General features: G+C 28.9%; 1 protein-coding gene across 1 annotated transcript in view; it reads right to left on the reverse strand.

The window, feature by feature from the left end:
• LOC113377217 (heparan sulfate 2-O-sulfotransferase pipe) overlaps nucleotides 1-16375 on the reverse strand; it is a 65123-nt gene that overhangs the window by 18389 nt on the left and 30359 nt on the right. Inside the window, exons 3-4 of the mRNA XM_026617452.1 lie at nucleotides 15688-15821; nucleotides 8360-8409 (exon numbers count right to left, since the gene is read on the reverse strand). Of these exons, the coding sequence (XP_026473237.1) occupies nucleotides 8360-8409; nucleotides 15688-15821 (184 nt within the window). The remainder of the gene's footprint in view (nucleotides 1-8359; nucleotides 8410-15687; nucleotides 15822-16375) is intronic.

Consider the following 16375-nt stretch of genomic DNA (forward strand, 5'->3'; position numbering starts at 1 on the left):
AATATGGCTATTATCTGGTATATCTAAATAATATATATAATGGAATTGAAGAATTAACATTAATCGAAAGGAATTTAAGAGAGAAGCGGAAAGAATATAATAAGAAATAAAATAAGAATAATTCATTTATGTACAAATTTTGTAAATTATAATGTAGATGTTTAAGAAATAAAGTATAATTATAAAAAAAAAAGTATTTGTTGATGTGAATCACACCTTGTAAATAGACAATAAATCAAAATAATTTTTGGTATATCTTATATTGTTTTAAACAATGGTAAGAAATAAAGAGCAGTATTTCCTTCATAACTCAACGACATTCACAACAACAAAATTATATCGTTTAATGTATTACAGATTAATTTAAACTTTTTGCTGATTGTTTTTATATTTACGTTCGGTCTCCACCTAAAGTTATGACGTACGTTGTCCATGCGTATTTTCAAAGCCATTATTCCAAATGTTTCAATAATTAGAATAATTACAAATGACAGCAAAAAGTTGTAAAACAACGTCGAAACATAATGAATTGAAGACGGCAATTTGCGGTACAGATATAATTATTGTATATATCTTAATCTTTTATTTTACAGTTATAAACATAATGATACATTATATATTAGTAATGGAAATGGCATTTGAGATTTCAATACACATTCCATGTTACAGTTTTTAGTCATAGCGTTGTGGTAGTAACAGCGGATAATATGGATTTCTAAAGAAGATTTTAAGTAAAACGCATCTTTAGTTAATCATGGCGTTTCATTTACAATTTTAGTAAATTTTAATAGCTTTAAAAAAATATGTACAAAATGACAAAGTGGCCTTATTGAAAAATTGGCTAGATTTAGTAACATTTCCGCGACTGTATAACGTGAAAAAAGCCATAATTACAACTCTGTCAGATGTTGAACGTCATTGTCACAGTGATGTAGGAGTGATGGGTACAAACGTGTATCGTGCCTTCAAAAGTTTGTTTTCTAGGTGGTTCTATCGTGTTTTTTGAGACTTATTCATTATGTACTTATACCAGTACTAGCGATTTTAATGCATTTTATAGCAATTACCTGGTGTTTGATGAATTTTTTATTGTTTATTCATTTTTCTTTACTTTTGGACAAAATGACATAGTACTATTTCGCAAGAACTGCAAGGTAGTTCATTCGAGAACAAGAAAGAAGAAAGTTGAAATATTTCAAATATGATCAAATAGGCTCTAATATTTTACTCTAACTACTTCTAAAAACAGAAAAAAATCCAGGAAAAAAGAAGAAATTTGCATTTATTGGGAATCCTTTTTTTCCTTCGGTTATATCATTAAATAAATGAATAAAATAAAAAAAACAAAACATCAGTAAATTTTGACTGTATTTCCCATATAGTTTATTCCGGAAAATGCATGTTAAAACAAAATTAATTTTAAACACATCTCGGTAATACTTTCGGACTTCGGTAATGTAGTTGGCAAAATTATATGAAAATTAGGAGATACTTTATATCAATAAAAAGCTGCATGTATAAAATTTTATATGTGAAAGGTGATCTGAACTCGAAAGTCCTTCTAGATAGTTTTATAAAAATTTGAACTTTTGTACAAAGACGTAACTTTATAAATTGTTGACAAATCAAAATAACCTTTATACCAATATAAAAAATACATGCATGCATTGATGATTTTTTAGTAATTTAGCGTTGTGTATCAAAACCAATATTTATACTTTGCTGTACAGTCATACAGATTGTTCTCATCGTTATCATTTATTTAATAATTTTGTATAGGAAACGAAAAAACTTTTTTTTTCGAGAAATTCCAATTTGCTAATTTTATGTTTTCTCGTTTTACGTTTCAAATAGTTAGAATCCTTCTTTATCCAAATTTGAAAAAAGTATGTATATGTTTTCAAAAATCCGGAAAAAAAATACATATAAATTTTGCAATTCGCGAGTGGAAAGGGTTAAAATCTAATTGATGAAACTCGATAAGACCTGGATAAGAACTTAGTTTTGCCGAACATTGTGCCGAGCGTTTTCTCTGTAATTATAGATGATAAGTGTAAAATTTGTCCTCATGTTCTTCTGAACCAATCTTGAAAATCAAAAACTGTTCAAAACATATCAGTTGATAATCGTGCTGATTTTTTTTTTTAATTGAGGCTAGCCGTTTTTTTGTAATAATTTTTGTAATTTCTTCGATTAATTTGATGAAACTTTGTAAGATGATAGAGTATAAGGTCTTAAACATTCAAAAATCTATAGGCATATAAAATTGATCAAATTATAAAAATTTATTAATGTTTGGAATAATGGAAATATAACGTGTGTATGACGAGTAAGACATATAGAGTGTATAATAGTAATTGGAAATCGCCTTAATTAGTTTTGATTGAGAAGCCAAAACTGTTTTTTGAATTAAACAGTTAAAATTTTGATCGTAACAAATTTAATTGCCAAAATTAAATCTTTATTAACTTCCCGTAGGGTTGAAAGTTTCTGAACATTTTGGCATACCTCAGATAGAATGAATGTGTGTGTGTGTTTTGTATGTCCGCATTTTTTCGTCCATGTTTTCGGGCGCACGGATCAACCGATTTGGATAGTTCAAAAAACATTCGACTCCTATTGATAGGGAGATGTGCTGATTAGCTTTTGACAAAGGCAGGTCCAGCCATTACGGAGATACAGAGCAAGAAATGCGGAAAATACAAATCAAGTTTTCGAGAGAACGGAGTATCCAATCTGAATGATCTAAAAACATTCAATTTGTAATGATTGGGGGAGAGGTGATTAGTTTTTAGCAAAGACAGGACCGGCCATTTCGAAGATACAGAGCTAAATGGCAGTTTTTGAGAGAACTAAGAGTTCGATTTGAATTACCCAAGAAACTTTCTGATTGTTTCAACAAAATAATTGCTTTTAGATGAAAACAAAATTGTTTCTAATTTTTTTTTCAATTTTGTTTTTCAAGGAATTTTTTTGTATATCGAAAATAATTCAGGTTTTAATTTTAATTCTGTTCTAATATACTTTAATCAAAAAATTTCAACTTTGCAATTCAGTTTATATAATTCTTATAAATATTAGACAATGTTACAATATTTATAAAAATCTATATGAAAACATAATTTTTCTCGATCATTTCGTAACGGTACGGGAAGTTCCAGCAATTTGCCTTAAGGCACGATGCCATACACCACTAGTTTTTATTGATTAAATCGGGAATATTATGTAACTTGGCCCGAGACAAAACGCCACTTGCACCTAGTTAAGCTTTATCACTCGCGTAGGCATTGCTTGAAATATTATTCTGTGTATTAAAAAGCATTTGACCTGCATTATAAATTGTGCTTTAATAGAGAACTGAAAAAATAAGTGTTCGCTGTCATCGTGCTATATTCTTTATCTCTTCCGTGATATGTCTGTGCATGAAGCTGAACAAGTAGAACGCTAATATGCATCTTTCATTACATCTCAGAATTAAATTGGCAAATTGAAACGAGATGAAATTTTTATTACTTAAATATGAACACTGATGGTATATGATGTAAATTTTTGACCGCTGAGATAAGTTGTTATGCTTCATAAAAATTGTGATAAAAAATAGAAAGCGTAGAAATCTGAACGAAGTGCAAAGAACAATCGGATGTTTAATTATCTTCAATATGTAAAAATATACAATGAATACAAGATATATAGCGCTGCGAGACCTCTTCCTGGACATTTTTCACATATTTAACAATGAGGCAACACGAAACAAGACGAATGGTAAATGTATTGAAAACTATGCGTCTTTTCAAAACATTTTACAGGAAAAATGAACTTACGAGTGACCTGACGAGCCGTCAAAAGAGCGATTCATGTTTTGATATACGAGCAATATTCAAACTAGTGGGGCGCATGGCATCGTGCCTTAAGGCAAATAGCTGAAACTTTCCGTACCAAATTTTTTTTTTTTTTAAAGATTAACATTTTTGAAAAACATTTACTCTAAAAAATTAGTTTTTTGAGAACTACAAATTTTTGACAAAAATTTACTTTTTTTGAAAAAAAAAAGACTTTTTGAAGAAAAGTGTATTTTAAATATTTTGGAAATTCTGAACTTTTTTTCAAAGCAATCGTACTGCTTTAACTGCATAGAGACGAAATATAGAAGCGCGTAAGCGCCGAGCCGCCGTCTAACGGGTAGCATTGGTTTGGAACCCCTATGAATGTAAACAAAATGTACACTTATTGTTAAAATCTCTATAAAATACATATCTGATAATTTGATGTGCATATGCCTAATAATCATTTTTGACCGCCAGATGGCACTTTTTTAACTTTTTTTACTAGATCTCCGAAACCGCTAGACCTGCCTTCATGAAAATTTGATCAGTTCTTCATCTTGTTAATACAAGTAAAATGTTTTTTAATCATTCAAATCGGACGCTCCTTTCTCTTAAAAACTGAGTTGCCGTTTTTGGCACATTTTGTCCCATATCTTAGGAACGGCTAGACCTGCCTTCGCCAAAAACTAATCAGCACGTCTCCTTATCAATACGCATCGAATGTTTTTTGAATTATTCAAATCGCATCATTCGTGTTCCCGAAATCGTCGACAAAAATTTCGGTATCCGAACACACATACACACACGCACACACACACACACACACACACACATACATCCATTTTTTCCAAGGTATGTGACTTCACATCACAAAAGCAACTTTTGACACAAATTTTGACTATAGTATTTTCTCAAACTTGGATGAATTTTTGAACGATTTTTGAATTTTCAAAATCGATTCAAAATTCCGGGCTAAAACATGGTCAAAAAAATTCACTTTTCTGCTATTTACAAAGAAACGGCTTGGCTGATCGTCGCGCAATGTTGTTAAACGCTAGTCCTCATCGAGATACATTTAAATTTTTGAAATTGGTCCAGCCGCTTCTGAGAAAACGTCGATTTACGGCAAAAAATCTCTTCACATACATCACATACACCACACACGCACGCATGCACACATACATACTTGTCGCATTCGATTCAGAATGACTTGAAACGTCGAGAAAACATACAATTAGCGAATCGGATTTTTTGATGAATACATAAACTACTATTTCGGAAAATTGAATATATGAAAAATTTTGTCAGTTGTTACAATGATCCTACCAATAAATATTTTCGCTGTTTTATGATAGTAAATTATTTTATAGTTAGTTTGAAATTTTGACTATACATTAATATTGATTGTACAGTTATATATGTCGAGATCGCGATTTTTGTGCAATTCAGTTTATATTATTCTTTCGTCAAATTTATAAGGTCTTATATTTTGTCTATAAAATACTGAATGGTTACAGTAATTTAAATAATATATTTAAAAACATTTAAAACAATTATTAATATTTTTTATTCATTATTAATTATTTTTATTCTTCAAATGTGTTACAATAACCAGCAGTTTTGCCTTAAGCACAATGCCATGCACCACTTGTTATTAATTGTTTAATATAATTAAGTATGAACTACTTCCGATTTGGGGTCAGAGTAGCCTTTGTTCTGAAATTTTCAATATTGCAATTCACTTTCTGGGGTTTTTACTCATATAACAAGAAAATATTTTTGCACGAATTAAATAAAAATCAGATAAAATTTTCTTAAGCGATCAGAGATAAACATTGTGATACTAAAGATTAAGTTATAATAAAAAAGGTAACGTAACTTTTAAATATTTTTAATATATACCTTTTTAATATTATGTTTCATAATTTTGACATCAAATTTCTTATATTTCAGACATATAAAATCACAAACTGCAATTTATTTTAATCAATTTCTTATATATGAGAATGCTCCTATCCCTGCACTCATCGATTATCGGCGGTATTGCACTGAACCTAACGGGTCAAAATGACCTCTAATGCAAGTTTACGGACAAACTTTCCTCTCCCTTCCTAAAACATTTCAGATAGCTAATACATGGATGTTGAAGAAAAGTATTATGAAAAACAAGTTTGAAGTAAAAGAAAAAAATTAACATCAGGTCTTATGATAAAGCCAAGGTGAGGTACACGGAAGTAACTTGCAATAAAATCGCGGAAAAGCAAAACCTTGAAAGATATGATTTAATGCATCTGGTGACGTCGTCTACGATGCATCTACAAGAAATTGGATGGACTGCAGACAAAAGCGAAAAAACTTGTAACACGGAAATTAAATCTGGATAACTTGTCAAAGAAAAGGAAGGCATTAACCATATGACAGGTTTACAATGAAAAGTGGAACATGAAAATTGTTCAGCATAATAATAACGGTCTTGCTTTTTGACAAAAAATAATCATTTTAAAAGTTTTACTTATCTTCAGAAGAAAACATTGACCTATATGCGCAAATTTATTCAAAGTATTTTTATTTTCTCGAGTAGGGTAGGGCGGGGCTAGTTGAGCATAGGGGCAAGTTGAGCAATCGAAATATCTCGAGAACTATTCACCGTCCGTTTAGGCATTATATGGCGTAAAGATAGAGGTTTAGGAGAAATAAACATCCCGCGATCGCTAGTGGCCGCTGGACAAATGAGTGAGGCTCACGGGCGTTTTGTTTATTTTGAGACCAAAAAGTAAAAAAGTCATTCATCTCGAGTTTTCGTCTAGTTTAGTCAAATGTTATTTATTTTTAACCAGGTAAATTTTATTCTTCCATATAATTATAGTACTTTTAATATGCACAGAGATTCTGGGTATAATTATCACGGTTTTTTTATAAACTCACTTTTATTTTGAAATTCCGAGTTGGGGCTAGTTGAGCATAGTTGCTAAACTTGTTCTGTCACTAAGACAATTACCATTAACTTCCAGAAATTAATTATTATTTTTAAGATTTAAGCTAAGTCTATGAGTAATGATATAAAGAAATAATGATTTTGAACAAAAATACTGAATATAATGGTCAAATAATTCCTAAGTTAATTAATCGTTAATTATTCAAAGCAAATTACTATAAGTTTTGTTTCCTCTGTCAATAAAGACTATAAATATAGAACTGGTTATTAAAAACTTATTTTATTTCATCACTAATCGACATTGAACCTATAATTTCATTATACTTTCTTAGTGCTCAACTTGCCCCACCTATGGGGTACATTGAGCATACTTGACTTTTTGCATTCAAACAGCTGTAGCTTTTAAATTTTACTTATTACCAAAAACAAGTATTAACAATTTTGTTATGCGATAAACAACAAATCGAATAAGCCGTATAGCAATTTATTGAGACTTTTCATTGAGGAGCTACATCCGTTTAAGTAAAAATTTGCTCAACTAGCCCCGCCCTACCCTATTATTAAATACTTATCATCGATAATTAAAAAATCATCATTACCGTGAACCGCTCAGTCCTAGACAATTGAAGATTAAATAAATCTCTACCTTTGCTAATATTAATTAAAGTGCATTTTACATGAATTATTGTATTATATTTTTTAAATATTTTTAGATTTCATAACAAAATTAGTTGTAAGTGGTATTTTGTTTTAAGGGATGTTGCACGAATAAATAAAATATTTGACTTGATCAATGAGAAATCAATATATTAATTCATCAGTGATTTTAAATGTATTGAGTTGCTATAGGGCATCATAATGTGAGAAAGTACTGCGGATTATTCAATTTTGTAAATTTTTTAACTTCCCGTAGGGCAAGTTATAGTAATCGCAAAAAATCGAAAACTAGTGGGGCGCATGGCATCGTGCCTAAAGGCAAATTGCTGGAACTTCCCGTACCAAAAATTTTTTCTAAAACGTAGCATTTTCTAAAAGCGCAGCGATTAATCCAAACTTTAATTAAATTTATCGTAGGGCCGTAATATTTTAATGTCTATGTTCTTTAAGACCTTATGATGACCTCTATAATTATAAACAGTTTCATAAAAATTGACAAAAAAAAAAGTTCTTTCAACAATTACAAAGAAATGGCCCAGCCGATCTTTACCAAAACCTAATCAGCACAATTCCTAACCAATATCTCTTAAACGAATTTTGAATTTTTAAAATGGATTCAGAATTGTGAGCTAAAACGTATACGAAACATTTTACACCTTTGTGCTAACTTTATAGTTTATAAAAAAAACAGCATGGACGGCTAGTGCTTATCGAGTTAACCCAATTGGATTCAATTTATGAAATCGGTCCAGCCGTTATTAAGAAAACGTCGACGAAAGGCCAAAAATCGGCTCACATACTTCAGAATGATTTAAAACATCTAGCAAATCGGATTTTCTCGCAAAAACATGCTTATGTTTGGGAAGTTAAATATCAGAACAAAATAATCAAATTCTTCGAAAAATTTAAGATTGTATCAATTATTTCATATAAATATGCATACCTCATCTTCGCTGGCTTGAGCAAAACCTTTTAGCGTTAACTGAGCAGCTCCTAAAAATATATAAATAATATCATTATCAATAAAGTATATATGTTAATATGAAGTGTATAATATACTGTGTAATATCATAAACATTTTTTCGATTTTTTTTCTATTTAAATATTTTTAGCATTACTGAAACTGAAATATTATTTATTTTTATTTTTGACAAATTTTTGACTAAGCATCGAATTGTCTTTTTGAAAGCTTCGAAATCACCTTTTTCTGTCATATTTTTAAAACGTCCCTTAAACCACTTTCCTAATTAAATACATACATACATACATACATGTATATATATATATATATATATATATATATATATATATATATTAATTTGGAAATATGAACAAAACACTTTTTGTTGCACAAATTTATTAAATAATAATTTTCACAAACGTTTCGAGACTAGGTTTGTTTCATCATCAGTGTGTTATAATTTAAAATTTAAAATATGGAAACCTAAATTAGCATTATGTGTTATCCGCTAATTTAGGTTTCCATATTTTAAATTTTAAATTATAACACACTGATGATGAAACAAACCTAGTCTCGAAACGTTTGTGAAAATTATTATTTAATAAATTGGTGCAACAAAAAGTGTTGTTTGTTCATATTTGCAAATTAATATCTATTATCCACTCAGAATACATTTGCTATATATATATATATATATATATATATAAATATTTATGTATATGTGTGCATGCATAATTCATACAAACTACTTGCATACAGTTAACTGTACAAAAGTATCTTTTTTACTTTCAATTAAGTAAGTTAAAATATGAAGAATAAAATATGAATATGATCAAAAAAGTATAAAAGCATAAACGTTAAGATATGCAAAACATAAACATATTCTTAATTCATTTTTGCAGACTATATAATATGTGCTTCGTTTTATCGATATTGTTTATAACTATAATTTTTTAATATAAATATAAATTTAACCATTCGGTAAATAAATAGAATTGATCTTAATATTTATATCTAAATTGTGAAACTGTTCATCATGCTGTTCGATGCATTATGTACCTCTAATTATATTTAATCATTATTTAATTCAGATGTTGCAAGTGAAACTTATTCACCGAGACTTTTTTATAATACTATAAATAAAAACTTGCGAAAATATCATGTTGCGTACGCGATCTATTTATATACTTCATCACATGATTTATAATTATTTTATGAAGAACATACTTATAAACGAATAAACATAAACGCATTTTTCACATTATTGTACATAATTTAAAATACATATACTTACATCCAAATCACGGATTACAAATACAGGCCATTAAAATAATCCGCTTAAAAAATTAATCATTTACATCTTATCAATTTATAAATTTTGTCATTTCAAATTACAATTAAAAACATTGCAGTTTGTAGCATAACTTGTATCACGTGCGCGATTTGTCTATTTTTCGTTCAATACAACTGCTTTTTATAAATGTACTCTAAAATTTATAAATTCTACCTATGATTCAATTTAATTTCATGAAGAGAATGTCATTAGTAAATACATTGACTGGTGAATATTTGCACGATGAATGAGGAACCGCAAAAATTCAATAATATAAAACTGATTGTAAATTAAATGCAAGATCTCTTTTGCAATGTATTTTAAAAACCATAAGTAAACAAAAAAATATATTTTTAAAATATGGTTTTTAGTTATTTTTCATTTGCTTGATAATCTATTTACCTAACACATTGAATCAATTGTTGGTAAAGTAAAATAAAAATAAACCTGTACAATGAAAAAGACAAGGTAGAGTTTTACTTACTAACAAATAGACTATTAGGATTTTTTTTATTTCTTTTGTCATAAATTTGATCTAACAACTTCCTTGCGAGACAATTACAGTGATCATTCAGTTTTACATAAATCATTAACTCAATTATAATATTTCCAGAATTATAAAAAAAAATAATATTGATTTTCACATAGGGTAGGGCCGGGAACAAAGATCTAATTTGACGTCAAGTAATTATATTGTCTATATACCAAATGTACTACATCACAAATCACAACACATAACATGTATCAAGCAAACAACTATCGTACTATGTTCAGTAAATTTCTCAGTTAATTTATAATTATAGAAATGTGTCTACTATTTTTTTAAGCATCTCATGAAATAATAGCTACAATATCAATCAATGTAAACTATAAATTTCGTAGGCACATTTTTTTACAAAGATAAGGGGGCGTCTATTAATCACGTTACTTTCTTAGTTTGAAAAAAAATCACAAAATATCACGTGGGGAGTAAGGGGTATAGTAAGATATTACGAGTATTTATTTTTTACCTGAATTTAAAAAAAAATCCAAAAATTTTCAAAAAATAAATTTTAAATTTTTTTCTTGTAACTGAAAATATACGTGATGTTTATTTTGTGGGGAAGAGGGGTAAGGGTAATTTTGAACATTACCACGTATCACCAAGGGGAGGTAGGTCTAAAAACCCCTAATAAATCGATCACGCGATTAATAGACGCCCATTTACATTGTATATAACCATGATCTAGCATTTTGTCAGAAATATTCATCAGCAGAGTTGGAATAACTATTAATTTATTTTTTGTAAAAGTGTAAAAATTTATTTTTATTTACTATTTTTTATTGTTTACGCCTTTGCTGGGTAAAGGTTTATTTGGTACTTTTTATCCCATCCACATGTAAGGATATATAAAAACATGTGTTGAATGTAACTTAAATTTAATAATACAACTCATGAAACAATTAAATAAAGTATACTCAAATATTATATTAAAGTCTCGTAAACTTAACAAGAGTGCCCACAACAAAAAAAAACTAACTACAAAAGAAAATACTTTTGTTATGTATAGATTTTTTAAAATTGCCGTTAATCTCCTGATAGCCACGTTGCTTGATTTGAGGTTATGGCTATTAGGAAAAATTCCTAATTTCACTTGTTTTTGAGATATTAGTGGTGGATCCTTTTACGTGCGAGTCTGTAAACCCCACTCTATTCTATTAATAAACTCAGAATAAATCATTAGATTTTTTAAAATTCTTCTGTTACGAGTTAAATCTACCAACATCCTTGCTAGACTATTAGAATGTTCTATCGGTTCTTATACATCCGACTATGCCCGAGTACCTCAATTGTGATGAAAATCGAAATTTCTATTCCCATAAATATGAAATTGCCGTCAATTAACATACATGTTATTTTGGTTCTCATATGTGCTATGTTTTTACTCTCTTTCGACTTTATTAGCCATAATAAAGTAATTGTGATAACAATCGTCCGATTCGATCGTATATTCTTTGTTGAATCGGAACGTCGAGTTCATATCTGTTGGCCCGCTTGACCGGAATCGATTCGGATCAACATTCACTTTATGTGCGGAATGAGTTTAACGAGTACACACTATAATATATTGTGAACGGCTAATGAATAGTTAGTTTTATACAGCAATATATATAATCGTGACATTTCAATAAGGAAAGATAAATTAAAATGGATCACACCTAAACCAACTCCTGTTCTGACGTGAGTACTAACTAGGAGTTGCGCAAAAGTATCTAAACTTGGAAACGTCATTATAATTATATTCAGTCCCTATTTGAAAGTCTTTTGATTGGTTTTTATATCGACGGCCTGAATGCAGTATCATAAATATAGGAGGCTTTCTTTTTTAAAATCTCTTCATCGTATAGTGAAAGTGACACAAGCTTCTTCGTTTTATTGTTTTTCTATTTTCCTCCTCCCACTAGAGTAGATTTGAGTAATATTGTTTTTTATACAAAAAATTCTAAATATTCATAAATATATTCTAAATAATAAACACAACATTCCAGTTAATTTGGAACACATAGTTACTTTACGATATATTTTATTGTTGTTCATAGAATATTGTTCGTTCTAATTGCTGTTTAATAATAAAAAATGAAAATGAACGATATATTTTGATATATGAACTTTTTTGATATATATATATATATATATATATATATATATAGGGTGGTCCTTAATATGGACATTTTCGAATTTCTTTGCTCCCAAGGACTCGAGTGCTTCCAAATTGATAAAATCCTCTATAAGTTTAAGCTCCTAAGATTGTCTTTTAGATAGTGCGCAATTCAATCAAAGTTTTGTATGGAAATAGCATTTGACGCTCTACAAAACAAACTATAAAAAAACCTGTTTTGTAAACCGTCGAATTTAAAATTCAAAAAAATATGACAAGAATTGTAACTTTTAATTCATTTGTCGCTAAGTTATACCTAAAAGAACTTTTTTCCATGCTATTTTCATACGAAGCTTTGATTGAATTTGCTATCTAAGCGTTAATATCAAGAGCAAAAATTTTTAGAGATTTTTTTTATCAATTTAAAAGCATTTAAGCTCCTGGGAGCAGTAAAATTCTAAAATGTCCATATTAAAGACCACCCTTATATATATAATATAAATATATATAATATATATTAGTATTAAAATAACCCTTCCGCTACGGAAGTGCTTTCTGCAGGAGACACTATTGAACGGACAAGCATAACGATATATTTTAGGATAATTTTATAATTATCAAATAAAATGTGCTAAAAGCTTCTAGTGAAGTAAAATTACTTTAGTAAAATTAATTTAGTGATAAATCTTGAAGCAAAGGCAAACACAACATGTCGTCCAGGGACGACATGCGTACACACAACACATCATGTGGATTCGTCCAGGGACTACGAGAATATAAAATTTTTAAAATTAAATATAACGTACAATTAGGTATGAAAACATAAACGTTATATAATTTGCACTGTGAAAGATTTTTAGACATAATTTTTAAAAAACACAGTATGCAACCAAAGAAAATTGGGACTCTGCATTTAATACTTTAACATTTTCATACTATTATTGTGCTCTATATTTATTGTTAAAAACTTCATATACGCTGATGACGAAAAATAAATAAATATATATATATATATATATACATATAAATACATATGTATTTATATATGTATAATTTAAAACATTTTATGTATCTGAAATAAACATAAATTGTATAAATAGTAGAGAGAAATTTCTAATGTCATCGAGCTGTTAACTAATTTGCAGTATACTTAATAATATTAAACAAATGTAGATATTTAAATGTAAAGATAAATATTTTATTTTACTTTATATATTTAAATATAAGAGAAAGTTCAAAAATATAATTAAATCATTTATTTATACATTTGCAGTCGTACCAACATTATGTTGTCAATTTTATCAACGATTAGAGTAGGAAATATACAAATTTATAGTAATAAATAATAATTACTATAAATAATAATAATAAAATATTGGCTGCGACATAGCACGTCAATATTGCTCCACATATCACATATTTATGAGACTATGAGTGCTCTGCCAAGGGCAGGTTAAACTCCGACTAGAATTTTGCCATTTCATAACCGCAGCGCCCGAAGTAGACAATTTTAAATTGGAAACATATTTTTAATCTATAATTTCGAGTAAAATTTGATATCATTACTGCATGTTATCCGGTTGTCCAGAGCAGGGGTTCATATACATTGTAACACTAAACCAACAACTATTATCCTTATCACAACAAAACAGCTTGTTATATAAAAGTTGTGACTAGTTTGTTGTATTACGTTTAACAATTTCTAATTAGTTCACGATAATAGTATATTTATTCGAATGCAAGAGATCATTAATTAAAATGATTATTTTAATATGCTAAGCCATATATTTTTTTGAATAGTTTAGGGCAGAGATAGAGAACCTTTTTACCATCAGAGGCCGCACTTAAATTAGGCAGCAATAAGAGAGCCCGCATGAGCCGATTGACTTAAGAAAGTGACTTTTGTAAAATTATTACAGGCTTTTTCTGTAGATTTAAATATTCATTGCATTATATGTAAAAAAAACTGCAAAAGTTTAAATATTATATACTTATAAAATAATATAAAAATTTTACAAAAAAAAATACCATAAAAAATATTTTGTGCGTGTAGAGTCTGGGTTTCAGGCTAGCATATGACGTCATGTTACAATATGGCCGTCTTTGGAGAATTTTCGTGAAACTATCAGGGAGGCCGCAGGATCCCTACCTATGGTTTAGGGTCTAAACCAGTAATTTCCAAAGACGGCGCACGCTTCACGCAATTTTTGAATTCAGGGGGGGGGGGTGTATTGTTAGATTAAAAAATGACACGATTTTAACATTATTTTAGATATCTAATAACAAGATAAATATTCGCATAAAAGAAAGAATATTTATAAATTGAAATTTATATAATATTTGCATTTCTTATACTATAACCCCTAAATCACATATTTCTTTAAGTGCGCTTCACATATGTCTAATATTTATTATCTTACACCTATTATTTTTCTTGCATACTATTTTTACTCTTAGCGGGATTCAAACCCAGGCCCTCGTGGCAGACATCGACCTAACCACCGGACCACCGTGACTCTACGAGCACTCGTCTTTTTTTGCGTGTCGTCGTATCACCTTAGCACTAATTATTTAATTATTTAGTAAAGAAACCGCGGAAAAAACAGTGCTGATATATTATTAATGAGGGGACCCAATAGAGTACTGGTTAAGATGCGCAGTTTTTTATATGATCTCTATAAAAACTTGCACGTGAGTGGGGTAAAAAGGACTAAAAAGAACCTTTACCCTAACAAATGTATAAACAATAAAAAATAGTAAATTAAGTTTAAAAAATCAATTTAATAAAAGATATATTAAATAGTTATTCTAACTCTGCTAATGAATACTTTTGAGGAAACACCAGATCAAGGTTATATACTGTATTATTCCTGTAAAAAATATACTGTATAAAATTCATATTTTGCATTGGTTGAATGTTCCCGATTTATTCCGCCTATGGGGCAAAAAAAAACAGGTAAAAAAATTTGAAACACAGCAAAGAAAAATACATTTCTACAATGATAAATTAGCTGGGAGTTTTAATGAACTTGTTATTGGCATATTTGGTTTGGTTTTCACAATATAATTTCTCAAAGTAAAATTGGACCTTTGTGCCCCTATCTATTTTTTAATTTGCTCCCATAGAACTATGAGCAATGATGCTAGGAATCAAAAATGTCTAAAAAGCTTTATTTTACTTTGTGATTTTACTTTAAAATTCGAAAATATTGGGATAAAAGTCCATATTCGTGATGGGTATCGAGTCCAAAACGAGTGATCAAGTTCTTATTACGAATTCACGTTAAAAGCATGCATATGCGTAAGTATATGTACATAACATAATAAATTTAATTTACCTGATTCAATTTCATTGTCCAAGTCGATATTAAGTTTATTTTGCATTTCTTCCAACTTTGCATTCAGATCTCTAGTGTGTATAAAAAGGAATAGCGTGCATGACACGGCCATCAAGGCCAGTAATTCACTAGTTCTGGAAAGAAAAAATAATTAATGTAGTGACTAATAACTAAATAGTTTATGGCTTTAATAGTTCTAAATCAAGTCCAATTTCTCGTACGATAGTCAAGAAGTGCAATCGAAAATAAATCATTCGTTCAACAATAGAACGAGTTCGTTGTGTTCATAATCGTAAATGACAATGTTGTATTGTAGTTCATCGGCATGTACTGTAATATCATACTCTGGTAAATAATAAATACGGCTATTTATATCATCTACAACAGCTATCTTATAACTTATATTTATTATTCTCAACTATTGTATACATATTAATGAATTATAGATATTTAATAAAATGACTGAAAGATACGGTTTTATTGCAAAGATAGGTGACTACTCAATGCTTCAATAGTTAACTAACAAATAATTTTTTTTATACAGATCATTTAACAATATTTTTTGCTGCTAAATGTACACTTTACTGATATAACAATGGTTGTATATAAAAAAATCCAGATTCTATGCAGCATTGTCGTGTATTAGTTTTTTATTATAAAAATGTAATAATGCATTAAGCTAAAGATA

This window comes from Ctenocephalides felis, unplaced genomic scaffold, assembly GCF_003426905.1.
Source record: "Ctenocephalides felis isolate EL2017-DRISC unplaced genomic scaffold, ASM342690v1 CF-g0.4_SCAFFOLD_01886, whole genome shotgun sequence".
NCBI classification, from domain to species: Eukaryota; Metazoa; Arthropoda; class Insecta; order Siphonaptera; family Pulicidae; genus Ctenocephalides; species Ctenocephalides felis.